We start from the raw sequence: 27,710 nt of genomic DNA, 5'->3' as shown, positions 1-27,710 counted from the left end.
GAGCCACCCACCACGGGGGCAGGACCGGGGCCCCGCCAGGGCAGTTCTCTCCTTGCCAGACAAGGGCGGCAGGGCTTCTGCCTCCACCTGATAATGTGTGTGAGCCTAGCAGGGCTCCAATGTCCTGAGGAAGTTACTCTGCCCTGAGGAAGGACAACTTCCTGAGTTCCGGGGACAGCCAGGCAGCAAACCTGACAAGGTTCCGGTCTCAGTCAAGGGTTTGTTTCCTTGACATTCGGTGGTTCCACAGGGACTGTGGGCTCTCGGAAGACAGAAGCTCTTCTAAGCTGAGGCTAAGTTCTTGCTACCGCCTCACTGAGACCCTTGCTGAACAGGAAGGAGGCACAGCTGCCTCGGAGCAGAGGGCACGGAACATGGAGTCAATGCAAAGAGACTTGGGGATCTGTAGAGTGCTGAACCTCAGCAAACTCCTCCATAAAGGAGACAATCTTGCTACTTCCCAGGGTTTCATGAGGATTAAATGGTAAACATTTTATGTCTGTATTTGTCTGGAACACTGTGGGTGTTCAACACATTTCCTTCCCCTTCCTCGTGAAAAGCCTGTGTCATGTGGTGACACCCGCCCACCTGCTTCTGGGTTGTCTCTGTCTCGGCTGCTGTCCCTGCTTCAGCACCCGCTTCTCAGCACTCAGAGGACGGAGCAACCCCTTACCCCTCCTCTGAGCCCTCTCTGGTTTCCTCTAAGACTAGGAGGCAATGGAATACCACCATGCTTGGGGAGGGAGAGGGGCTCCAGGGAGTTGGGAAAAGGGGAAAATGAACTCAAACTGAGAGCAATTCTGGGACTGTCCTAAAGCAGAGGGAACCAGCAAGAAGTCTAATAATAAAAACCTGTAATGGAAAGAAGCAGAAAGGGGTGGATCTGATGCTTCTCCAGCAAGGCTGCTTCGGTTTCCTGCCAGCCTGAGACCAGGCAGAGTGCCCTGCTCAGTGGCCACCCCCCTCCTGGGCTCTGTGGGAGTAAGGCTTCTTTACTCCGCACCTGAGCCTGTCCCCTCAGGAGGGAGGCAGCTCTGGTGGCAGAGGTTCCCTTCCCTTTCCTGCCCTGCACCCCCAGCCAGTCAGCCCCTCCTCGTTTCCTTCCCCTTGCGGGGAGGGAATTGCCGGTGGGGTTGGGGTTTCCTTCAGCTGTGGGCTCTTTAGGACTCACCCCTGATTTGTCAGTCTCCTTGGGCCAGGCCTGGGGAAAACCCAGCACAGAAATAGGAACCACCAAAAATTTCCAGCTGTTTCTGTTGGTCCCAGTCAATCATGATAAATCTTAGGAAGAGAGACAAAAAAGGCATGGCTCCTCAAGAGGCAGAGAGCAAGGTGGCTGAAACTTTCCTGCAAAGGGGATTCTGTAGGCTTCAGGGAACACAGGCAGGGGACGTTTATTTTGAGCAAATACAGAATATGAGCTGGTGGTTTCTTAATATTTTCCCTTTCAGAATCACCTTTCACCAAATCCCCTGTGGCTGGACACTTCTCCCCAGTGTGGTAGCCCAGCCCGCAGGCTCAGCCCACAGTGGTGGGGAGCCCTGGGGAAAGGAGTCTACAACTTCTTTAGAGATGATATGAGACACTGTCCTGTGTACCACACACGGCCGAGCCCTGGGCCATGGCTGCCACCAAGTCTTCTTGTGCCTCCATAGATCAGCCCATTGTACAGAAGGGCAGAGGTAAGTGTGGTGAGGAGGCACAGAGTTTGAGAGTCCAGGGCAACATCAGGCACAAAGGCCCATCCCCAGCTGCCAAAAGGACAGAGCGTTAGGAGCAGCCCAGCCTACCCTCCACGTGTCTCTACTGGTGGGCAGTAGTCACAGCTGTGGCCAGCTGGGCATTTCTCCCAAAGGGCAAGAGCCCAAGGAGGTGGGAGGCACCAGCTCCTGCTGCCTTGGCCCCCTTGGCGGCCACAGCCAGCCCTGCCGCAGTAGCAGCTCCCAGACAATGAGAGTTATTTTCAGCCAGTGCTTTAACGCAAGCCAGCTGGCCAGCGCGCAGGGCGGGAGTCCTCCTCCACCCAGCCCGCCCAGATGGCAGGCAGGCCCAGCCCCTTGCCTACGCTGCTGCTGCTGCTGCTGCTGCTGCTGCTGCCTCTGCGTCACAGATTGTTTATCTCCTCGTCTCAGTACAACTCCTCCTAACTTCCCCCCAAAACTACAATCCTTTCAAAAGGAAACCAAAAAATCAGAGAATTTGATCAAAGGTCCAAAAGCTGAAATTAAAAGGTCAAGAGGTGGGAAGCAAAGCAGCCCTCCAAACACCCCCACTTTTCCCCAGGCCCGTGCCTGGGGTAGACTGGCGGGCATAGCACAGGGGAGGAAGCAGAATGGGTCGGTGGCCAGATCTCACTGCAGCCTCCAAGGACCAAGGCCGAGCCCAGCTTTGCTGCCAAACTGGAGGACGGAGCTCAAGACTGTTCTCCGCGCCTGCCTCTCTTCCATCCTTCTTTTCAGAGCTCAGGTTTGGAGAAGATAACTGGAGACAGACAGGCTGGAATGAGCCTGAGACAACTATGAAAGATTCTGGGAGAACCATATCCTGCAGCTGAAAGGAAATCACAGGAACAGTTCATGACACTTGGCTGGAGGGAGAGGTACCACGCCCCATGATGGAGTGGAGTGAACACTTCAACCAGCCCCTCGCACACCGGACAGTCCAAGAATAGGAAGGGGTGGACGGCAGCAGTCACTTCCCTGGACACTCAACCTCAAGCTCCCCCTCCTCTGCTCCTCACCCCTCTCCGCCTTCCGTCCTACACACAGGAGCTCATGGGTATCACACAACTCTAGGTGGCCACACTAGCCACACATGCTTTCTGCTCTAGGCCTGAGCTACCCCATTAGACTTATAGGAAAGCTGCTTGGTACCTCATGACAAAGGACTTCAGAAAAGTGAGTGCTCCATGACTTAAGTGCCTATAGGGGCTCATGTCTGGCTTTCTGTTTTTGTTTAATTGAAGCTATCACTTTGGGGACAAGCTGCCAGGGAAAAGCCAGCTTTCACAGGCTCAGAGCCCTGTCTGGAGAACACGCTTCCGTGGTCACTGATGATCGCCATAACCAGAAATGACTTGCTGAGCAGTTACGGGCCAAGTCCTTGAGCGGCCTGGAAGAAAAAGAGATGGATTCACCAGACGTCTCAGGCTGAGCTCTGCAACTCACACCAGTAAAGTCAGATGAAGGAGAGGTCCTAGAAGGCCATCCATCAGACACAAAAGTAGCTTTTTCCAAATACAACTGTCTCCCTGAGGCCCCTTCTTCACCTTAGAGGACCCCTCCATTGGATTCTCAGGGGGCAAAGGAAGCTGGCCATGTCCCAATGTCAGCAAAGCCCCCAGCTCTACCCTGACATCAGGCAGCCTCTTCAAGAAACCTGGCCCCCCAACCCTGGCCAAGGACATCCCCCTCCGGCCTACTTAGTCAAGAAGCACAGTCTCTCAAGAGAACTCTTGTTAGCTCTTCCCAACTGAGACCCCAGGGCCCAACTAAAAAGCCACTGCCACAGCAACTCGATCTGTCTGCTGGCTCCCCAGGCCCTTCCTGCGGTTAGCTAGACCCACACTCCCCAGTTACGCAGAATGGAAACTATTCTGCTGGGGGCAGCCGGCTTTGCAAAGCCAAGGAGTCTCAGGGCAGAGCCTCACATTCTTCCTGCAGCCAACCAATGTCCTCCCTTCTCTTCATGATATTCTGCCCTCCTGCCTGGGGAGCCCTAATAGGCAACACCACCTCTTGGAGGACGCATTTCTGGGGTTACATCCTATAAAGGGCATTTTCCCCTTTCCCCATTATTCACTGATACCCAGTACATCTCCCTCCCAGGGTCTCTCATCCATATCTTCCCTTCTATTCCCACTGGGTGGGCCTGTGCTGTTCACTCCTGACCCCTGGGATAACCTCCTAGCTGGTATCCCTATTTCCAGCACCTCTACCCTACCCGCCTACACATGGATGAAATTTCTAAACTTCCCAGCTCCTAAATATATTATGTTTCCTCTCAGTTCAGAAATTTTCTCTGACTCCTTATCATTTAGGCACACACACAAAAAACCTGAATGCCTTGGCCTGCTCTTCTTAGCATCTTAAAGAAAGAACTTCAGAGGTTAACTTCTCCCAAGCTGCTCCCAGTATCTCTCAGCCTTATCCTCTCCTCGATTCTCTCCTCTGGAACAGCCACTCGTATCATAGGATTTGCTTGTAACTGATGTTTTGCCAGTCTTCTGAATCCCTACCTATTTACTACCTGACTCAAAATCCAACAGTTCTGTGACTACCCAACCTAATATAATCAGCCCCTCTTCCAAGCTTCAAAGCATAATCATATGTGAAAAACACGGCAGAGACCTGCTTGTTATCCCCCAATGTCTTCTCATTTTTCTTAGTAACGAACCTCCAATATTCACTTGGTCACTTGGCAGCCCAGATTATTTCTCATCTTCTCTGACATTCAAGTGGCTATGTGACCATGTGAGACGAAAGTAGAAGTAGCGTGTATTTCTCAGAAGTGTCACTAAAGGGAGGAAGTATACCCTTCTCTTCTCCTTTCTGCTTCCAGCTGACTGGAATGCAGAGATAATGGCTGGAACTTCAGCAGCTATTCTGAACCATGAAGTATCCCTGAAAATAGAGTACCAGATGGAAATTCTGGAAAGAAAGAAACTACCTGGTCACTGATACCATGGACCTTAGCAGAAACTGAATGTGTTCCACATAGCATCTTTTCATGTGTGTGTTTCCTCTATATACAACTAGAACATGAACTTCTTGAGAATAAGGGGTCATGTGTTATCCTTCTTTAAATCACGTGAAAGTACTTACTAAGTAACTGATTGCTCCTGCTGCAACCTCTCCCACCAAGTGCTCTGTTCAGCCCCTGGTTATTTTTAGAGGGAATTATCCAACTTCTCATATTGTCCTGCTATTTCTGGACTCTCTCTCCTTTAACCTACCTTATGTTCTACATAGCCCAAACCACTTCCTTTATATGCTGCTTCTCCCTCAACAAACTCCCAGACTTCTCATTCTGAGTTTCAACTCTGTCTTTCAGTTCATGCTATAAATCTAATAGACCACTCAATCTGCACTATTCTTTAACCAAATTCATCTTCCTATAGCCTGCTAGACTGCAGGCTCCTGGGCTCAGAGACCACCACCGGCTTGTTTTCCACTCTAGTAGGAGCTCAATAAAGATCAAGCAAGTTGAATTTCCCCATAATATACTCCTCTTCCTCCTGTCCCTAAGTTTTCTACTCCATTACACCCCAGAGAAATGATCTCCTTCCCAACTGCCAGACATGCTCCTCCTCCAATTCAAAACAAGCAAAATCCCACCTTCCCTAGCAAATCTGTCTTAAGTTAAAGTGGTAACATCTACCTCAGATTACCACCACCCCACCCCAAACAGCATTTCCACACATTGACTAATGCCTTTAAACTGTGTTCATGGGATTGTGATTCATGGCTAATGCTTCTTCACCTTTTCTTGGACGTTCAATATATATCTTATCACAAATCTCAGTGTGGTTAAAGCACTGAATGAGGAGTTGCACTGCCCTGGTATGAGACCACTTACTAGTTGTGTGGCCTTCAGAGAGTTATGTAATCTCTATGAGCCTCAGTTTCCTCATCTATAAAATGGAGGTAGATATAGTACCTACTTCATAGGACTGCTATGATGATTAAATAACTTAACATATGTAAAGCACTTAAATCAAAACCTAGGTAGTAAATGTTACACATAATGCTAGCTTTTTTTTTTTAATTCAACATTTAGTTGGAAAACAATTATATGTCAAGCACTAAGCTAGAAGCTGAAGACATAAAAATAGGACAGGATCCCTACATTTGGGAAGTTTATATCCAGAGGGCAAGATAGACAAGCAAACCAAGAGTAACTGTAGACAGAGCTTCTGTGGGAGAGGCGCACACGGCACTGTGGGATCCCAGGGAGGCGACATCTAATTGGACAGAGGAGTCAAGGAAGGTTTCTCAGAAGAAATGCTACAGAACTTAATCTTAAACATCAAGCAGGAGGGAGTCAGGCAAAGACAATGAAGGAGGGCAATATGGTGATATTCTAGGTAAGGACATAGCACTTGCCAATACAGGAAAGCACAAAACACCATAAAGAGTCCAGGACTCTCTAAGTGATTTGCCATAATAGAATGAAAGCATATGTGCAGAAATTCCATCAGGCAGGGAACAGTCACATGACAAAGGGTCTTAGGAACTAAGGTAAGTAGGTTAGCACGAGAAGGACAGAAATGATAATACTGACAAAAGTTAACATTTATTGGCAGAACTGTGATAAGAGCTCTATACAAATTACTATATCATTTAATTCTCACAACAACTCTGTGAAGGTGGGACTACATTTATTCCCATTTTATACGTGAGAAAAAAGAGGCTTGGAAAGGCCATGGAATTTGACCTGGGTCACACAGCCAATATGGGGTGGAGCTGAGATTTGAACCCAGGCCTAATCCCAAAGCCTAAGCTTGGATCCCCTATAATGCCTCTTCTGAGACAATGAATTATATGAACACTCCTCTTCACCTTTTCAAATTGTACACATCCTTCAGAGTGAATACAATCAACCTTCCTCATGAAACCTCCCCCGAACAACCCAGACATCGCACACTCCTTCCTCCAAACTTCAGCAAGGCTTACTGCCCTGAACTCCTGTTGATCACCGTATTCGATCATTCCTCCAACACTAGTGTCTTCGATGTATCAGACACTGTACCACCTGGAAGACCTGTTTTGCCTTGTGGTAACTTGCGTATTTACAAAGAAAAGGGAAACTACAGCTTATATACATCTACTCTGGGTCAGGCACTGTGCTAGATCCTTTAATTACAAGACTGCATGGAAGGCTCACTCCTCTCTCATGTTGTTATTCACCGTTCGCACTCTGTGTTATTTCCTGAACTAGACTGTAGACTGTATGAGGGCATGGATTTTGCCTTGAACACACGTGTTCCTAGGCAAGGATGTCTGGCGCGCAGAAGTTCACAGATCCTGTGGCGGGGGCAGCACTCCATCTCACCTGGCGCGCCCGCAGAGACCCCGCTCTGGCTTTCCCGGAACCTCATTCTAAGTCCAGGAGCTTATGCTCAAACCATAAAACTTAATGACTCCCTTCCTACTTCCAGGCTGCACGTGGGAGGGGCATGACTCCTGCTTTATGGAAGGGTACACTGAGGCCCAGCATGGTCACACACCTGTCATAATTCGTATCAGCTAAGGGGAGGCACTACAGGTCCTCTGTCTCTCTTTGCCTTTTCAATTGCTCTCAGATGAAGGTCCATCCTCAGACTCGGTGCTCCTGTCCGCTTCGGGGCGGAATCGTCATGACCCCAGTCTGCTCTTGACCCATGTCCCAACACTGACCCCCATCCTGTCTTTAAGGCCAGAGCTTGACAAGAGAGGACATAGCTGCCCGCACCCCAACCCTATCTTTGAGTGTCCCCGCTTTGTTACGTCTCATCTGATTGTCCAGCTAGCAAAAGGCACCCCTCTGGAGTTAGCCTTCTGAGAATTCCCGCCTCATGAATCTTCTCTGCTTCTCATGCCTGCAGCCCTTAAGTGCCATATTCCCTCAGGGCCACGGAGGGGGAGGAAAACATTACTGGCACTTTTCTCACATGATCTCGCTTACTGCTCTTAATAACCAGTAGAGGTAAATATTATGCCTATTTAACTGGGGAATTAGGAATCATGAACCAACTGGCTCGAGGTTGCACAGAAAGTGGCAGAACCCAGATCCAAACCCAAATATGTGGCCTCCAAAATAACTTTTGCCAGGTCATAGCTTTTTCTACCAACAAGGTGCCAAGAAGGTCCTGGCACCTTCTTACAGAGCAGCCAAGTCTCCATTTCTGCCTTGGGAAGGTCCACCTGGATTTGTCTGGGCGGCTTTGGTTGATCATTAAACAGCACTTTCCTATCCAGCCCAACTGGGGTGGAACCAGCTCAACCAAGTATGTGGGCCTGACCCCTGAAGTTTAAGGCTTCTGTCACAGAGTAAGAGGGTGATCATGCAGAGCAAAGGGACAAGGAAACTGCCTCCTTGGACACCACATGGTGACAATGCCCTCATGTGAATGGCATTTCAAACATTCAGAATGCTATAGATAAAAAAAAAGGAGAGGCTTTGGAATCAGGAATGATCTAGATTTGAATCCCCGTACTTTTCGTGAGATAGTGGGAAAGTTACTAAACTTCTCTAAACCTATTTCTTCAACTATAAAAAGTGGATTATAATATCTACCTCTTATAAGAATTAAGTGAAGGGACAAATGAATGGCAAGGACTGTGCACAGCGCCCAGCACAAGAGAAGGGCTCTGTGAATGGTAACTGGAAGGAGCTACGCCAGGGGTTGCTGCTGACTCGAGGTAGCTTCTAAGCACATAGGCAACATACAATTCCACAGTATTTTAAAATACAAAAAGAGTATGTAGATATAGCTGAACAGTGTAGGTTAAACATAGTCATATGTTTATTATTTCTCTAGGTATAGCAATTGCACATACCCCCCCTTTGAAAGATAAGACTGAGACAACCAACAGTCACCCAGGAGAGTTATAAAATAGCTGGGACTAGAATTCGGAGAGACAGAACTGAGTCACTAAGGTGCTCTGCTGAGTGATATGGACAACTCCTCTGATCTTTTGGAGGAGATTTTTGCTAAGATGTCATTCACGTTCCACCTTATCTCAGATCTCTCACTTCCCAATCCCGCCCCCCCCCCCACCACCACCTCCTGTGGTCTGCAAACCTGAGGTCTGATTCTACCACAGATCTGTTCTCAGCCCCCTGAACTAATTCCTCTTTTCAACAACTCTGCTCCTCTCCCTATGACACTGCCTACGTCCTGGGAGCTGTCCCTCCCAGTCACTGAAGGGCTGTACTATCTGTGGGAATAGAGAAAGGCATGAGAATATTTCAGCCCCAAATTTCAATTGACATCGATGACTCTCAAATATGCGTTTCTGTCTCACACTTCTCCTTTGAGCTTTAGCTTTAAAAGTCCAACCGCCCAGTAAACCTTCCACCCAGCTTCAGCCCTGCAGCCTCCCGTATCTCCAACTGGCCTCATCGCCTTCCCTTCTACACTATTTTTTCTCCTGTATTCTCTTCACTAGTGGCACCTCCATCTAACTGATCTACCAAGCTAGAAATCTGGACACCCTCCTTAATTCTTCCCTCTTCCCTCATCTCTACCTTCTAAATGTCGAAGGTAATCAGTCATCGGGACCTCAAAATTTAATCTTTGAAAGTATTTGCTGACTCTGTCCCATCATCTCCGCCATGCAAACCAGCCCGGGTTCAGGCTCCCACCGTTGCCACCACACGACCAGGCCTCCCACTCGGCTGCCCTCCTCCAATTCTGACTCGCGCATGGCTGCCAGCCAATCTGCCCAACAATTCAAAATGCGACCACGCCATTCTCCTTAAAGAAAGCGTGAAGCCCAGTCCCTTCCACGTGGCATTCAAAGCCCTGCTTATCACTTCTGCCTTCACCCCACACTCCAGCAGCCCCAAGCGGCTGCCTGAGGATTCTCTGAACACACCATGCTGTCTCCCCTGCCCATGCTGGCCCCTCTACCTGGAATGCTTTCTCTCCTGCACTTCAACTCCTAATTGTCCCTGTAGCCACTAGAGATTTCCTCCTTACAGGCAGTAGTCCCCTGGCTCCACCCCTGCCCTGTGTTCTCTGGACACTCCTGCGTATCTGTACCATTGCTCTTCCCAAGCTGCAGATTGCAATTACATGTTTAATGTGTTTATCTTCCCTTCTAGATGGAACTCCTGGGGCGGACGTTGTCCTAGTCATCTTTACTTCTCTGGCACTTAACGCAATTTTCTAAGTAGTTAATAAATGCTGGCTGAGGGAATGAACACCAGGCTGTACTCGCTGAGTCTCTGAGGGCTGGTATCGTGTCCCTCTTTGTCTCCAGGTAGGGAAGATGACACCTTACCCATTCTCAGTTCGCTGCCTCAGAAGCCCTCCACACTGCCACGGTACTGATGTGACTCTGTACCTGCCCTGCCATGGAATAAGCCTGGGGAAAGCTTTCTGCCCTCTTGCTTCTAAGACAACAGAGGCAGGTGGCCCTGCTTTTACAATGTTATGACTCCATCTTATATTTTCTTGGGCATTTGTAGGCAGCAAGTACCAAGTGATTTCTTTACAGTTTTTGGAGAGAATCAACTGAGAAGCCAGATGCCACCAGACACTCCCTAGGTGGTAACCCCTCAACTCCTGAATTTATGTTCATAACTTTTACAAGGACATTCTGAGGAAATGACAGATAAACGCTTTGACAGCTTATCGGGACCTGCTGTCCCATGAATGCAAAAGATTCTTAATTCCTTAGTCACTCACGATGCCAGCAGTAATTAGCCAAGCCCGAAGCGAGCAACTAATAGCTGCTATTGGGCCGTCAATCTGGAACTCATGCCAGATGCATCTGAAAATAATGTGCAGATGTGAGCACTTTACAAGGGATTCACCAAGTGCCCCGACTGCCGGGGGCTGAGGATAATGAGTGCTTGTGTGATGCTGATTCTGCTGAGCGACAAGTAAAAACAAAATACCACAACCATAAACAAGAAGTCTGTCCAAAGTAAGGGGCCCAAGTATACTCTGGACACAGAAGGTTCATACAAAGATGCTCTTTCCTGGTTGGCCATCTCTCATCCATCCATTCGAGAACATTGTCTGGGCTTCACTCTAAGGCTGGCTGAGGGGAAGGAAGTGAGTGATCTTCAATCTGCAAATGAGCACGTGTCACAGAGGCTCCCACCCTGAGTTCAATATGGTCCCAGGGACACAGGACTCAGCCTCAACAGGCCTATGCTGGCTGTGCTGGCCTTGGTAAATAACCCAGTCCAGAAGCCTCTTAAAGTCCGATCCTTCCATAGCTGTACCAGAGCTGAAATATGCAAAAGGGCAGGCCAAGGGCAATGCCGGCTCCTGGAGGTCCTCAGGCCTATGGAGCGGTCATGACGAAGACGTCACTGAGTAGGATGACAAGGTGACTGGTATGTGGTGTGCAATTTAGTGGTTTTACAACTCTGAGGTCCACAGAACTAGTCTCTATCCATCAACAATACCATATTTTTTTAATATTCTCACTGGACGCCTTAACACCAGATCCCTGACATCAAGAGGTTAGCGGTCTTAGAATATTTCCACTTAAAATTTATTGAGCACCCTCTCTGTCAGACACTGCCCTGGATCCTTTACATGAGTTATTTAATCCTCACAAAATCCCTAGAAGCTAAGTAGTAGTATTCTGATTATACAGATAAAGAAACTAAGGCTCAAGGAAGTTACGCACTGGCCCAAGGTCACAGTGCTAATAAATGGCAGAAGCAGGATTCAAACCCAAATCCACTGAGCCCTAAAGCTCTTGCAAAAAGCTGGGCTGAGCCCCCAGTCCCAGGCAGGAGGAGTCGCTGTGTTCCTTGCAGTCTCCCAGGGCAGGCTTCTCATTCCTCCTCTAGCCAAAAACACACAGTGACTTCAGGAAATCTTGAGAGAATCAGACTTGAGGAGCCCTGGAAAGATAAGTATCCATTTACAGTTAATCAGCACCCTGCCCAGCCCTGCAGACAGTTCTGACAAGTGGAGCAGGGAAGAGGCAACCACAGGCTTTGACTGCGGCCCACCAGGGGCTGGGGCCCAGCTGGGCCCCCACACGAGCAACAGCAACGGTCTGAACCCTGCCCAGGCTGCCTGGGCCACCGCGGCAGCCGCTTCCTCGGAGGGACGCTCAGGAGCTGGGATCCAGAGTCCACCGAATCGCCTTTCACTACTTCACTTTTCTCTTATACCTCACCCCCAAAATTTGCTTTGTCACCTTATCTAAACCATTGCCCCATTCCTCTCTATCCCCTTACCTTCTTTTCCTTCATGGCACTTACTTGGTACTTAACATTATATTACATATCTGTATATATGTTTATTGTTCTCTCCAACAACAACATGAACTCCATGGGGCAGGCCTCTGTCTCCTTTGTTCACTATAGTAGCCCTAATGTCTAAAATACAGAGAAAACACTCAATAAATTTATGTTGAATTAATACATGAGTGATCATACAATCACACATTTAAAAACTCTTACTTCCATCCCAATGGGCCAGATAAGAAGCAAGACAATAATGCCAACTTCTCAGAAGTCCCATCAAACCTGTTGGATCCTAATGTCCCTTCCAAATATCTCCCTACAGTTCCCCACAGGTCACCCCCAGGCCCGCAAACCTTAACCCACCCCAGAGCAGGCACTAAAGGGAGAAAATGGAGCAGAGCATAGGGAGGAGACACATTTCTCCTCCAGTTAAATACAGCCCAGGACCTCGGCAAATTAAAAGCTCCCTCTTTACTGAATCCACTCAGCTTTAGTTATAGGTCACACTTTTTATTTTTGTAACCAGCCAATCCACCAAATTATAGGCTCAGGCCACCGGGAGGCACGCCAAACACTGGGGCCAGCTTAGCAGAGGCACTGCCCTTTCTGGCCGGAGTGGGGGTACAGCACTGAGGGCTAAGCACCAGTCAAACCTGAAAGGGCAGAGGGCACAATAGCTCTGCCAGGCAGAGTTGAGTGAGGAGCCCAGTCTCACTCAGGCCAACATGCTCCCCAGAGGGGAGCCAGATTCCAGGGCCTTCCACACAGCAGCCATGGTGAACTCTTAAAGCCATAAAGCAGATTAAGGTCACTCTCCCTACAATTAATTTCCAAACTCCCTCCCAAGGCCAAGAAGGTCCCTGAGACCTGGGCTCTGCACACACCTCCTCTGCCTCTCGAACATCTCTGCAGCATCCTTGTTAACCAGTCTGGCGTTCCTTCAGTTCCTCAAATGTGCCAAGTTTTTTTCCACTTCAAGGCTTGCACGGGTTGTTCTCTCTTCCAAGAGAACCCAGGTCTTTACGTACGGCTATGACAATAGATCCCAGTGGGTGGGTGTACAAGACTGGGGAGACCAATAAAATGTCTGTTACAACAGACTAGGCAAGCGATGAGGGCCAGCTAAAGCAGTGGCAGGACCTCTTGAGAAGGTGAGAGGAGAAGTAGCCTAAAGTAACTCCCAGGCGTCTGGCCTGGATGACTAGCTAAGAGAGGGTGCCCTTGCCCCACCCCCTGCCCTAAGGCAGTGCACAAGGAAACACTAGCAAGGTACAAAGTGGCTCAAACACTGGGCACTATTACTATGCAGTGAGATGTACCGAGCAGCCAGCCACCATGGACAAGGCATTGTTAATCACACAAGTTATTTAGTACAACATGACATTTCACCCTAAAAAGGAAGGCAAGATAGATTCAGCAAAGGAAAGAATTAGTCCAAAGTTTGATAACTACAAATGGAAGCTTCTGTTTTTGGACTTCTGCAGTTCAGAGGTAACCTGTAGGATTATCTTCTATCCCATTTTACTTAAATCAAATTATTCTGATTCTCTACTCTGTAAGGATTAAACTTTTATTTCTTATACTGTAATGATTCAATGTAACAAACTAACCCATGAATGGCCAGAAACTACTTACTATCTAATCTCTATTCCTCAATGAAAGCTGGGCAGGAAGACCTCCACAGCCTTTTCTAAAACTATCAGGGACCCTTCAGTCAAAATCTCTGTGAGCTGCCCATCCATTCTGATCCCAGCTCCCCTCTGTCTGTAATGGGACTGACTCCTCTATCCCAGCGACAGGGCTCCGGCTGCCCTTCAGATCGCTGGCTCATTCTCCCTCTATAATCCCCTCCTGTATGCTCTGGCCCACGACAGCCCCCCTCTCTCCTGATCCTCACCTCTTACCTTTAAGGCCTGACTTAACAAGTTTACACCCTCCTTAGAGCACTGCCTGATTAGAGGTCCTAGGCCATGCTGACCTTTCCCTAACTCTCCAGTCCTTCTGTGCCTTGTAGCTGTGTGACACGCGTCACCTTCCGATCTCATCTGGCCTTCAAAATAACACGCGATTGAGCAAAACAAATAGTATCCCCCTGTTATGGGTAAAATAACTGAGGCACACAGAGAGCCTCATAGTCAACCTGAAGACACACACTTGTTTTAATTCTCTAGTTGTTCTAAGTACAGTTCGAAATAGATATTCTGTCTCTCCAGCTTTGTGAGCATTGTCTTGTTTCTTTGGTATTCTCCAAAGCCCTCAGGAAAGTGCTGTGTATACAGCTGGCACCTAAGACGTATTTCCTTAATAAATCAAGAAAAGAAGGAAAATGAAATGAAAACAGAAAGTTTCTCATAGGCTTCCAACGCGCTCTGTCTCCAGCCTTCCTTTAGAGGGGAGCCTTGGTTATGCATTCTCCTAACAATCTGTTCTTTGCCTCCCAAGGAAATACCATAATTTATCATTAAACATTTCTTTGTTTAATGTCTTTCCCCATGAAGGCAGAAGCGATATTTGTTTTTTCACCACTGTATACCCAGTGGCATCACTGTCACAAAGTAAAAAAAAAACAAAAACAAAAAAAAAAACTTGTTCAACAATGAATGTCCTAGTGAGATAGCTGAGATTAAAACCCAAGAATGGTTGACTCCAAAGCCCAAATCTTTCCACCACATGTCTTAGCAAAGGTAGACTTGTTCTGGAACTTCCCCCGTGGTCTGCCATAATCTAGACAAACCCCTCCAAAGCAGCACTGAGGGAAAAGGGGGCTGACCCTGAAAAGAGGAGGAGACTGTAATTAAGAATATGGGCTTTGGTGTCACACTCCTGAAATTCAAATCCAAACTTCAGTATCTAACTGTGTGATATTATATGAGCTATTTAACCTCCCTGGACCTCAGTGTCCTCATCTATAAATGGAGAGAATAATAACTACTTCATAGAGTTGTGATGATTAAATGAGATAATGTAAAGAGCTTTGCACGATGCCTGGCATGAGATTAGCACTCAGTAAATGTTAGCTATTAAAGCGATTAGCTGTCCGTATTCCTGGGAGACAAGAATCTAGAGAATGTGGCTTCCACAGGGGTCAGGGCTGCTGAACTGACCTAACTTTGAGACACTTAGCTGCAGTGAAGCCCAGAGCTCATGTGCATTCTCTTTGCTGACTTCACCTGCTCCAGCTCTGCTCAGGCTGGAGGTGCAATTTCACTGGCCTGGAAACGGAAGAGACTAAAAATATACAGCCTCGCTCTGTCTGGGGGAGCAAGATCATGCCTACATTTATGAACTTAAAATACAGCCTCAGGGCAGAAGAGCATCCCTTAGGATTCTTAATACTGAGAACTAGTTCTAAGCTCAGCACAGGACAGGAAAGGGGCTGTGACCAGTCTCCCTTTTCTTCTCTTCTTTTGGCTCAGTGCACAGAATAAGAGGGGCTGTCCTTTTTTTTGTAATAAAAGTTGAGTCTTCCTCCCCTATATTTATCCCTCTTTTCTCTTAAAGGAGGGACACATACATGAGTACATAGTATTTTTTAATCAATCAACTCAAAAGCTTACAGAATAGAAAAATGAGTCACTGTTCGGCTCCCAAGCCTATCCATCTCCCTCCTTAGGTCATCATAGCTTGGTGTTGATTCCTCCAGGTCTTGTTCTATACATTAACAGACAAACATATGTGGCTTCATAAAGCATTATATATAGTCTTCTTTTAATTGCCTTTTTAGATGGTTACATTTATACATACATATCTTGGAGATTCCCATCAGCCACAGCCGTTTAGTGGGTGCCTACCCAGTACCAGGTGTTTGGCTATACAGTGATAAGCATAATAGTCTCCACCCTCATGGAGCAAACAGTCTGGAGGGACAGATAACAAACAAGTAATCGAATAATTTGAAAATGAAAAATAATACAAAAGAAATGAATAGGACACTAAGGCAGAGAACAATAAGGGAGGGAGGCCTCTCTGAGAGATGGCATTTTTAAAACTGAGGCCTGATGTGTAAGCTGGATTGATCCATTTGAAGATCCAGGGAAAGGGCATTCCAGGAGAGGAAACAGCTTGTGCAAAGGCCCTGAGACAGAAAGGAGCTTGTCCTGAACTGAAAGAAGGCTAATATGGAGCTTGGTAAACAGGAAGGCAAGTAAGGTTAAAGAGGTCAGCAGGAGCCAAATAATGCAGTCCCTAAGGACCAAGGCCAGGAGTTTGCCCCCCACCCCCCAGTGAAAAGCCGAGGAATAATGTTAGTTTATTTATATTTTAAACTTGGCTGCTTTGTGGAGAACAGATAGAAGGATGGAGAAAGGGGCAGTAGACAATACTGGAGTCCAGACAGTTGGATGTAATACAGGCGAGAGCTGATAGTGACGAAGACTGAGGCAGGTGGCCGTAGAGATAGAGATAATGGGTGAATCTGAGATATATTTTTGGAGACAGAATTGGCAGGGCTTGCTGATAGAGTGGGCAGAGGAAAGGGACAATGAAATATTAAGGATAACTCACAGTATTTGCCTTGAGTAAATAGATGAATGTAAGAGAAATAGATTTGGGCAGGAAATGCACAATCAAGTTGTTTCTAGTTTTTTACTGTTAAACTATGCAGCTCCGAGGATCCTCTCCACGCACCTTCATGCACATGTGTAAACAATTCTATAGGGCAGGCTCCTGGAAGTGAGGTGGCTGAGTTAAGGGAACACACATTTGAAATCGAATGGCCCTAGAAAATGCCTTATAAAATATCTGTATCAAATTACCCTACCATTAATATGTATTAATGTACCATTAAATGACAGCCATGGACGCTGTCAATCTTTGAAACTTCACCCAGATAATTAATATTAAAAGTATATCATTTACTCATTCATTCATTTGTTGCCCTGACAGGGAATTGAACCCTCAACTTCAGCAGATAGTATGATGCTCTAACCAACCAGCCAGGGCCTAAAAAGTGTATCATTTAAATGTTTATTTCCTTGATTTCTACTCAGATAAAAAATTTTTATTTTCTTTAACTCTTAATCATATAACTAACACATAAGTATATTCTCCTTGTAAAAAATGTGAACAGTATAAAGCTAAATTCCTTTTGACTGTCTTGTTCTTCCCATTGTGGTTCCCTCCCTGCATCCCAGAGGTAACTTTTGTTATGGGTTTTATCTGTATCCTTCCAGAAATTTTTCTATGCATTTTTAATTCTATATATAATCAAATATTAAGCATCTTTTAGAGGTTGTATTTCTAGCAGTCCTTTTGGCATGGACAAAACATCAAACCAAAAATTTTTGCTTATAGCCTAAGTGACATTTAAGGTGAGACCTTTTCCAAGTTAGTTAACTCCTCTGAGCCCTGGTTTCATCCTCTATAAAGTAGAAATGGAATAACTACGTCACAGTTTTTGTCAAGTTAAGTGTAAAAGCATGCAGCATATACCCAACAAGTGTTCATTCTCTTTCCTTAATGTGTACAAGTTAAATCCAGGCATTTGGTGGAGACAAGAAACTAAGCCATTCCTAAAAGAATGAGATGGGAGTCTCCACCCAGAAAAAAACACACTCTTAATGTCCTGAAAAAAACTTTTACTCATAATAAATGTAGACCCCAAAAGATCTGAATTTTTCCTCAAAAATTTTAGTATGAAATATTCTGAGCAGTCAAAAAAAAAGTATAGGATTTTTGTTGTTGTTTGTTTTGCTTTTGTAAGGCAGAAAGCAAGAGGATTTAAGCACAGAAGTAACATCTAGAGACTGGGTGTTTGAAATCCCCCTTCAGGCACATCCTGGGAAGCCAAGGGTCCGGACAGTCCAGGACACCTTAGGCCTGCACAAAGGAATTCCAGCTTTGGGCAAGCAGTACCTCCAAACACAGGATATGACCTAACCTTTGGGCCACACTTCAAGAATGCCACTGGTTTCCCTGGCTTGTCAAAGTACATCCTGCCATTCCTACCTGGATGTTCCTGGATGTTGAGGGTCTAGCTCAAAGGGGCACACCCCTCCACAAAGTGTCCTTATCAAAGTTTAAATCAAAGTGTCCAGGGGCCAGACTATCTCTCTCTCCCTAACAGGGAGTCAGCCAAGTTTCAACAAGCTCTTTTTGGAATCACAGAGGCATCATTTTATCTGAACTGATAACTGATAACCAGGGCTCCGCCTCCTTACAAAATATCCGGAGTACTATTTGTATCAAGGAGCTCCTGCAGTGGCTTCTCCTCACCCAGCACTACCTTCCCATTCCTCTACGCTCAGGGCCAGGGATTTCCTAGCAGATGCAAGAATGGGCTTTAACTCCCCTCCCTCCACCCAAATTCTGTGTGTGTGTACATATGCAAGGGGAGAGGGAGAATTAGGGGGTCATAGATTTAATCAATTTTTAAAAAGATCTGTTACCCGAAAGATTCAGAAGCGCTATTGAAAGATCTCTCAAATACAGAGTCCAGCATATATAACGCCCCTTTTTATTACAAAATCTTTTATTTCAAAGTCATAAGTATGTAATTCTGTAATATAACAATATCACACTCAAGCACACCATATGACATTTTGGGTGGAACGTTCAAATTAAAACTATAAATTACTAAAACTGTAAACTATTACCTTACCAACCACACTCAAGCAGGCCTCACTTCTGGCTGGGCCCTGTATATTTCCAAACTAAAAGAACTTTTATCCTGGCCTGCGAACTAACCAGGGGGTAGGCAATGGTCAGAGTGAAGTATGTATACCCCAAACTGCTTCTTGACAAGATTTAGAGTACAGCCCACTAAACCTACAGATGGGTGATAAAGAGAGGCCTGTTTCTAGCAATAAGAAATGGGAAAACTAAGACAGCACCAAAAACTGCAACTCTACCTTCGCTTTTTCTGCTCTTAAAGCTTCCTCCCCAACTGGGACACAGGACAATGGTGGTACAGATTAGAAGAGGGTTCTCAGCAGGAGGGCTAACAGCATTGTGGACAAGATCATTCTTTATTGTGTGAGGGTGACCCAAACACCTTAGGGTAGTTAATATCTATCCCCAGTGTTCAGACACCAAGTGCCAGGAGAACCCACCCACTCCCACCCACATCAGTGTGATAAACAAAACATCCTCACTTGTTTCCTAAAACTCCCTGCTGGGACAGTATCTCCCCTAGTTGAAAACCACTTAGGGGACAGAGGTGGTATCCTGGATACTGTACATGCCACAAACAATTATTTGTAGAACCTTTATAGATTACAACGTATTTTCACTATGTTTTTTACTTTAAGTATCCTCCATACCCTGTAAGGTAGGTATTATTATCACCCATTTCTTAAAGGATTAAATTGGCTCAAAAAAGTTCTAGGTTTTGCCCAAGGTCATTCAGCTGGGCGGTGGGGGGACTTCTATAAAGCTGGATCAGAACCCAAGTCTTCTGACTCCAAACTGATACTTTTTCTTTCAAACCAGCCTGAGCCAGCAAGAGTCTCAAACCAACTACTTCCATCCAGAACAGATTTTTTTCCCTTCAAGTTTCATGGGAAACACTGGGAAGATCTAAGGATTGGCCCCCGGCTCCCTGTATGGAAGCTGGTAAAAACTGAGCAGAAACTTATTCTGCTCTAAGCTATAAGTAGTTCTTCAAACAGGATAACCACTCCTCAAGTACCCAAAGCCCACTCATCCCCAGGTTACTGAGAGAGGGGCTGAGCAGTTGGAGGAGGGCTATGAGATGCTCTAGTCTAGATCTGAGTACAAATGAGCAAGCAGGGGGAGAAGAGACTACATTATCTTCCCTGTTAATATTTTTAGGGACCCAGAATCAAGACCACCAGCCCAACAGGAGTTAATACCCTGGTGATAATGCTGAATGAAGGTGGGAAAGTGGTAAAAGAGATGGGGAAGGGGTAGGGGAAGAGATGAGGGCAAGAATTGAACCATCATGGGTATACAATTACCTAAACTGTTCCTCTATAGGCAAAATTTGTCATGTAAATCATTCTGTTCACCCCAGCGGTTTAAACATTATTTAGAATGCCTTACAAGGAACTCAAAAGTACTTTTTATAAACTGAAAAGAGTATACATATTGGTAAAGCTGGGGGTGGGGAGCAACTGCTCACAGAAAAACCCCATTCAGGTCCTCCCTTATCGAACATATAAACTCCCAACTCACAATTTTGTTGGGAGGTGACGGAAGACAGAAAGGGTAAGAAAATCTGGAAAGAGGGTTCTGAAAGATGAAAAGGGAAGTAGAAAGGAGGGTGGGAGATGAAGACAACCAGAGTATCCCAAGGACTGAGAGGCAGCCTGATTCCTCCACATCCTTCCTGGGGAGCTCATTCTCCCATGTGGAAGGAAAACAAGACACAAAGATGCGGCTCTGCTGAGGGAGGCCAAAGAGAGCCTGGAAATGGGAGCTCAGGAATCCTAGCCACCCAGCTCACCTCTTTTCTGGGATCCACTTTTCTTCTTCATGGATGACAATCTCAAAGCCCTTAAGTTCCCATCTGGTGCTACTCCGAGAGGGGGCCCTAAAGTACCCAGAGAAAAGCGAGCATGGGGGAGCTGTGTAGAGGCAGCACCCTCTCTTATCTTCAAAGAAAAAGGTCCTTCCTCCTCTCTAAAGTGCACTTCCGAACTGGAACGAACTCCGGCCCTTCCCTGGCACTGCTTCAGTTCAACTGTGACTTGGGGGAAATGTTTCTTTAGAATGGAGGTGCCCAGCCTGGTCAACCAGATAACACACAAGCCACGAACTTCAGGCAGCTAGCCCTGCTGTCCCCTCGGCCACTACAGTCTGTCCTGGGGTGGATACTTCAGTCTTGACCACAGAACAGGGCCCTGGCTCCAGCTGGCCTTCCCAGGCAACCTCAGCAGCGGAGGAGGATCTGTGGTCTCATTTCCTCTCCACCTTGCTTCTTTTTTTCACTTGAGTGAAGATTGGCTATTTCCACCACGACCAGTTCCTGTCATCACCAGCTGCACGGGCTGTCTCCCCACAGACAAAGCTATGAAGCACTGGTGTGGCTGCCACCTGGACTGTCCCAGCTACAGGAACAGACCCAACAAGTTCTGAGTTAAAAGGGGCTTTGCATCCCAGATAAGACAGCAGGGAGAAGAAATTTTAAGGGACAGAAAGCAATTTCAGGAACACCCAGGGTGGACACTTTATTTTTTTTTAATCTTATATAAGTTGTATGTGAGAAATATCTTATAATGAAAAAGTGGAGAAAATGTATACATTTATTACATAGAAATATGTATATATAATAAATCCCCAACACAAACAAAAGATGGCCAAAACACCTATGACTGAAATGTTAATAGATATGCAAAGTAAAACAAGATATCATTTTTAATTAATGAAACTGGCAAAGGTTTTTAAAAAGTTAACTCATCCAGTAACTGTTAGCTTACAGAGGAAGGAAGATACTGACACTATGAGTGGAAAAGCCAACTGGTACAACTTTTTTAGAAGGCATATTTCTCAGAAGCCTTTAAAAAGCATATACCCTTGTGCTGGCCAGGTAGCTCAGTTGGTTAGAGCATCTTGCCAATATTCCAAGGTTGTGGGCTTGATCCCCAGTCAGGGCACATAAAATAATCAACCAGTGATACACAAATAAGTGACAGCAAATCAATGTCTCTCTCTCTCTCTCTCTCTCTCTCTCTCCTTTTTCTTTCTCTCTCTAAAACCAATTTAAAAAAATTAAAAGCATATACCCTTTGACCCAATAACTTGACTTCTACTATTTATCCTAAGGAAATAATCAGAGATGCACATGAATATTTATGCACAGGATATTCGTCAGTGTTATTAATAGTAGCAAAAAAGAGAGAGGGAGAAATATAAGGCAATAATAAAACACAATATCATAGAATACTATGCAGCCACAAAATTATGATACTGAAGCATATTTAAAAAATGAGAAAATGCTTAAAATAGTAAAATAAAAAAATCAGTGTATAAAATGATATGCACAGTATGATCATAAATATTAATAGTAGATAGTAGGATCACAGGTGATTTTAATTCTCTTCAGTATACTCTTTTATATACTTTGTACTTTGTTATATTTTTAACTTCCAAATTTGCTTAATAAACATGTATTAATTTAATAATCAGGAGAAAAGAAGCTATTCCCAATCCTCCTCTCACTCTTTGAGGACACTCACATGCATTACTCCCTTTTTAGAAAACCATTTGGAAATGTGTATTTAGAAACTTAAAAACATATCCTACAACCTGGCATGTTCAATTTTGGGTTCAATTTTCCTAAGGAAAATTCTAAATACTAAAAAGGCTTTGTACACCGAAATGTTCATTACAGCATTGTTTATGATAGCAAACAGAAGCAAATAATGTGAATGTCCAGCAATAGGGAGATAGTTAAGTAAACAGTGGTCCATTCATTTGCTGGACCATTGTACACACATTTTAAAATTTTTACAATGATTAGCCTACGAAAAGTTGTAAAGTAACAACAAAAACACCCCAAACTGAGCATATACATAAGTATCACCTATGCAGAGAAAAAAATATTAAAGTTTTAAAACATACCGGTAAAGGAACTAAAAATAACAGATGTTTTTCTTCAATCTTCTTTTTAACTGCCTGTACTTTTTTTTTAGAGAATGAGTATTACTTTAAAAGAAAAAGGGAAAAAAACAAAAACAAAACAAAAAAACCCCTGAATCTTCTTCTGAGCAATGGAAACATTCCCAATGCCAAGGGGTCCATTCCACCAGACCATCCCCACATATATACAAACACACCTCCCCCAAGTCTAAGGCAGGGTCATGTGGGAACATCAAGGGAATAAAGCTCCTCTCTGTGGCCCAGGGTCTCCTCACTGGGGTCTCTGTACAAGAGGGGTCTCTGACCAGCTGCTGTGATGGGCCCTTTCCTAGCTATCCTACAAGTCCTATTCCAGCCTGAACTAATTCACCAAAATTCCCAGGGCTGGGAAAAAAATTTCCACCATGGCGATCTGGCACTTGATATTTAGTCCAGCTTTTTCCCAGCCCCTTTCTGTGTCAAAGGAAGCCCGTCAAAGCCTCTTAGACAACGAGCACCCAGACCAGCTTAGCTCGCACATCAATGCTGCACTCACAGCAAAACCCCAAGTCACCAGTCATCACCAGGGAAATGTGAGAGAAGGAGCCATGGCAGCAACAGCCTGTCATACGACCCCACCCTCATGCCCTGAAAGCCTCTTTCTGAGAGATATCCCGGGCTTTTTCTGGTGTCAGTACCTTTAGACTCTGTTTCAAGCCTATAATAAGTCAGCAAAGGGAAAAATCAGGGTGCAAACACAGCACAGGCAGACGGTTATCCTTTCAGTGCCCTTCGGCCCTCTACCTCCCCCCTCTCTATCTAAGGAAAGGCCAATACTGGCCAAAAGGCTGTACTTTTGTGAGGGTGGACTGTAGTCTAGCTGGGACCACAATACAGACTGAGGCTTGATCAGACCAAAGGTCAGCTCTCATCCTAGTATTAATAAAGAGGAGCCCCAATAACTGCCCATCCCTAAACTTCTCAATACTCAACAGAATGGGAGCTGCTGATGCTCAGACAGGATGGGTAAGGAAGAATCCCAAGGAAGCAGCCTGTCAGCAACCTGGCAACCTTTTTCATATTAGGGCATAACCAGAAAATACTATTTGTACAGTACATGGGGTATGCGGGAAGACAGAGGGGACCAGTCAGGGACCTCAGCTATTCCCAGGGATGAGGGATCAGTATCTTAGCATATCCGTAGGGAAGCCCTGGATTAGGGCACTGGGCTAGGTCAGGACTCTTGGGATCAATGTCTTGAACAAATCACCTCATGGCCTCAGACCTTGAGTTCTCCAATCTCAGCTGACAAGTCAGATCATGTGTCTGCATCAGAAAGATGGGAATGTGCCTGTGGTCTTGACTCAGCAATGATACAACTTCCCCAACACAGGGTGCTTTTCAGGGGGGTTTCCATAGATACATTGGGACTGGGGAAGCCCTCCTTCTGATACCAGCAGACATATCCTGACACTGGCTTCATCAGATTTCTAAACTTAAATCCCATTTTGGGAATACAAATGGTCTCAGATCTGAGTCACTGCTAAGAGCTACATATTTAAAAGCTACTATTTACTGAGCATATAGTAGATGCAGACTCTGCTAAGTACTTGACTTTCAATTTCATTTAATCCACACAACAGTCTCATGTGACAAATACTATTATTGTCTCTATAAGGGGAAGCTGGGACTCTAACAGATTAAGTAACTTGCTTGAGGTCAAACATTTTTTTTACTAAAGACTGGAGGACTTGAAAGTCCAGATGCTTAACCAGGACACTAGTACGTCACTCAACAAACCCCCCAAATACTGCTTTTCATGAAAGAAAATCAACCATAGTGAAATTGACAATCTGAGAAAGGAACAGGTGAAAAAGGAGAAGCTTGTCTGACACTTTCACACAATCAAGAAAAAGAGCTAAGTTATATTGAGTACGAAACCTACACGGCTCAGCTACTTCTCACAGTCTCATCTGGATGGGTATTATTAGCTCCAATTTACAAATAAGTAAATCTATAAAATAATAGATGAGGCTCAGACTGGTTAAGACAATTGCTAAGACAGAACCCTGGCTTTTTCTATGACACTTTGTTTCTCCTGACTATTCAAAAAATACACCTGAGCCTATTCCAGTGTCAAACATCCAACAGCCAGTATTGTTCCCAAAGGATATTATATATGGCACGTTTCAGTGGCAGAAGAAAAGAAGGCTTTAAGAGCCCCCATAGAACTCAAGCCTGCAAGAAAGAAAGCATGGTTTCCCCGAGCTGAAAAAGTGAGGTAAAATCCGCTTCTCTCTTAAGACAGCTAACTAGCCCCGGCCTGCCCTGCTCCAACCCCCCATCAGCTGCAGCTCAGGCACACAGAAACAAGACCAAAACAAAAGCCACAAGGAAACACATCTAAACTTTATACAGAAAGGAAGGCTTGCAAGTGGGTGGTCCAGTCCTCTACTTAACCTGGGCTCTCTCGGTGCTCTGGCTAGTAATCGGACATCAAGTGCATTTTGTAGATATTAAGCCATCAGTTTGCCAACAAAATAAATTTATCAACCATGCTCCAATGAAAACATGATTGACTCTTGTTCTGAGCTCTCACAACACATGGCCCGGCAGCCCCTACCTAAGGCCCCCTCTTTCTCCTTCTTTCTCTCCAATTCCTGAGGCTACCTCGTGCCAGCTTACTGGGGGTTTTCACGCCCCCAAGGGAGTGCAGATTCCCTCCCACTCTTTTTCCCAACAGTTGAGCTCTTGTTCTCAAGGGCACCAAGTCCCAGGCACTCCTCCTCAGTCTCTGAGATGGCCACAGAACATTAGTAATCACTGACTCACCCATCCCCGAGGAGGCTAGGGGAAATGCAGAGAGTCACAGGATGTGTGGTCCAGGTCCCTCTGGCCCTTTGCAAAGCTGGTGGGCAGACAGGCTCAGAGAGGTGCCAGTAACACGGCTTTCCCGTGGACGCTCTCTGATCTGGCTGTGGTGCCAGTAGGCTGATGTCAAGCTCTCCACCATCAGAGAGACCAGGATCTTCAGACAGCTCCACTGATGCCAACAGATCTAATCTCCCTCTTCCAAGGCAGATGAAATCCAATAAGGTTGCTTAGTCCACAACTTATCCCTTCCCTCACGGGCAAAGGCAAAGTCAGTACTTCAGGCCATACCAACAGTAACAGCAGAATTAACGCTGCCTCTTCTCTCTTTGAGGAACTGGGAACCATTTCCCCAAGTCTTTTACCTCTGTTAGCAGATATCCATCACCTAGTTCACTTTCTCTCTCCAAAACTTCATTTTCAGCTCCAACATATTTCTGGTTCCACCCCGGTGGTATCAGCTCAGATCCTCTCTATCCACAGAGCCACTAGCATCAATGTCCAATTCCCATACCACAGGAGGATCCCAAAGTCAACTCTAAAAACTCATCTATACAGATCATTTGGGAACCTACAGAAACACTAAAAAGAAACACAGGCAAAGAACACAAATCAACCACTAGGGCTTAACATAAAAAGGGGGGTTGGGGGGCGGGATCGTTTGTGTATTGTTTCAATTGGAAAAATACACTAGTGAAATGGCTTATCCACATGTTCAGCCCTTTTAGGCAAATCCCCTACAACTTTGCAGGATGCCTGCAGGCCATTCTGAAAATAAGTAGAATGGCATCACTCGTTATTCCACCTCCTTCAAGAGCTGCCAGCCCCCTCCCCATTCCCCCAACCTCCTCCAAACATCTGGTTCGGGCTGGGAGTGGGACCCACTGCCTGGAAAGCGTCCATGTTAACACGAGAGGCCGTCTCCCCAGTCAGAGAGCCCTGACTTAGGCTGAAGAGTGGGCCGGCCTCAAGCTTCTGAATTTTCCCGAACCAGCCTGAAGTTTAGGAATGAGAATTCTAGGAACCTGGGGAGACTGTCGGGAAGTGGGGAGAAGTGAGAACAGCAGAAGGGTGGGGAGAAGAGAGAAGTCTGGATCCTAGGACGGTCCCAAGCTGTGGACCCCTCCTCCTAAGTGTCCAGCGGTTGAAGCGTCAGTCGGGAGGTCCCCGACGGGGCTGTCGGGGCCGGCCGGTGGCTGCTCAGAGGTTGCTGGAAAGGCACTAGAGGCTGGGATCTGTCGGAAGCCCTGACTGAAGGGGTGGGCCGCAGGGGGAACGGCGGCCAAATCCCACCCTGGGCTCTGGGTGGGAGGCGGTCGGAGGGGGAAGGGACTGGGCTCGGCTCTCACCAGCACCAGGGCGAATCTCTCTTCCAGCTCACAGGGCTCAGGCATCGGCATCTTGCCGGGCGGCGGCAGCAGCGAGACGGAGGGCGGTTCGCCTGGACCCCCCTCGGCACTCTCCAGGTTGCCCATCGCGGCGGGGCCCCCTTGGGGGCCTCAGCCCCCCACCTCCACCCCCGGGGGCCTTGGGCTCGGTCGCTCGGACCCGGCTCCTCACTCCGCGCCGATTCCCCAGTCCGGATTCCTAGGCCGGGTCGGGGTCTCCTCGGGGTTCCAAGGGCGACGGCCGGCGGCGAGGGCGGAGGCAGCGCAGCAGACAGCGGCACAGAAACAACCCGCACGGCGGCTACGGCTCTAGCTCACACCCGAGCCTCGCCTCTCAGCGCACCACCCCGGCGCTGCCCCTCCCCGCCCCCCGCGCTCTTTCCCTTCCTCCCCCGTCCCCCCGCCCAACTTTGCTTCCTCCCACCCACTCTCGGCCAGGACTCCGGCTTTCCCCGCGAGCGCCGACTGGAGCCCGCTCGCCGCGCGCCCCATTCATGCAGGCCCCTCCTCCCGCCCTACTCCCGCCTGAGCGCGATTGAAGGTCGCACCTGCCAATCACAGTGCCTCCCGCTCCTCCGCCCCCGCGGCGGCCCCGCGCCTGGTGCCTAGCGCGCCCTGGCGGTCTTGGTGCGCATCTATGCACTGCAGTTGAGGAGGGTGTGAGGTGTGGTTTTGGACAGTGCGGAAGAGGACCCGCCCCATTTCCACAAGGAGCTCACAATGTATACAAATAAGTAAAATATAGGGCAAAGTGTGAAGAGATAACTACAAGAGAAGTAGAAATAACTAGGATGCTCAGAAGAGGGAGAGAGACTGCACCTGTCAGGAGTCATCATAAGGGAGATCATATTTGAACCTGTGGAGGGATGAGGAAGACTTTAACTGACAGAAACAGGTGAAAAAGCATTTAGAAGGAGAGAACCTCACCAAAGTTCGGAGGATCATCTGGCTGGATGTGAAAATGGAGGAACAAGAGAAGAATGCTCTTCTGAGCTAGGTCTGCTGGTG

At 46.6% G+C, this 27,710-nt stretch overlaps 1 protein-coding gene across 3 annotated transcripts in view; it reads right to left on the bottom strand.

The window, feature by feature from the left end:
• FMNL3 (formin like 3) overlaps window positions 1-27,012 on the bottom strand; it is a 51,339-nt gene extending 24,327 nt beyond the window's left edge. For all 3 annotated transcript variants that reach the window (XM_054591137.1, XM_054591138.1, XM_054591136.1), the window contains exon 1: window positions 26,664-27,012. In XM_054591137.1, the coding sequence (XP_054447112.1) occupies window positions 26,664-26,789 (126 nt within the window). In that variant the 5' untranslated portion in view covers window positions 26,790-27,012. The remainder of the gene's footprint in view (window positions 1-26,663) is intronic.
• Between the last annotated feature and the right edge of the window lie 698 nt (window positions 27,013-27,710).

Source organism: Pteronotus mesoamericanus, unplaced genomic scaffold (assembly GCF_021234165.1).
Source record: "Pteronotus mesoamericanus isolate MK-2021 breed Mesoamerican mustached bat unplaced genomic scaffold, CSHL_Meso_final scaffold_21, whole genome shotgun sequence".
Lineage (NCBI taxonomy): Eukaryota > Metazoa > Chordata > Mammalia > Chiroptera > Mormoopidae > Pteronotus > Pteronotus mesoamericanus.
This window is presented reverse-complemented; position numbering and strand designations above follow the sequence as displayed.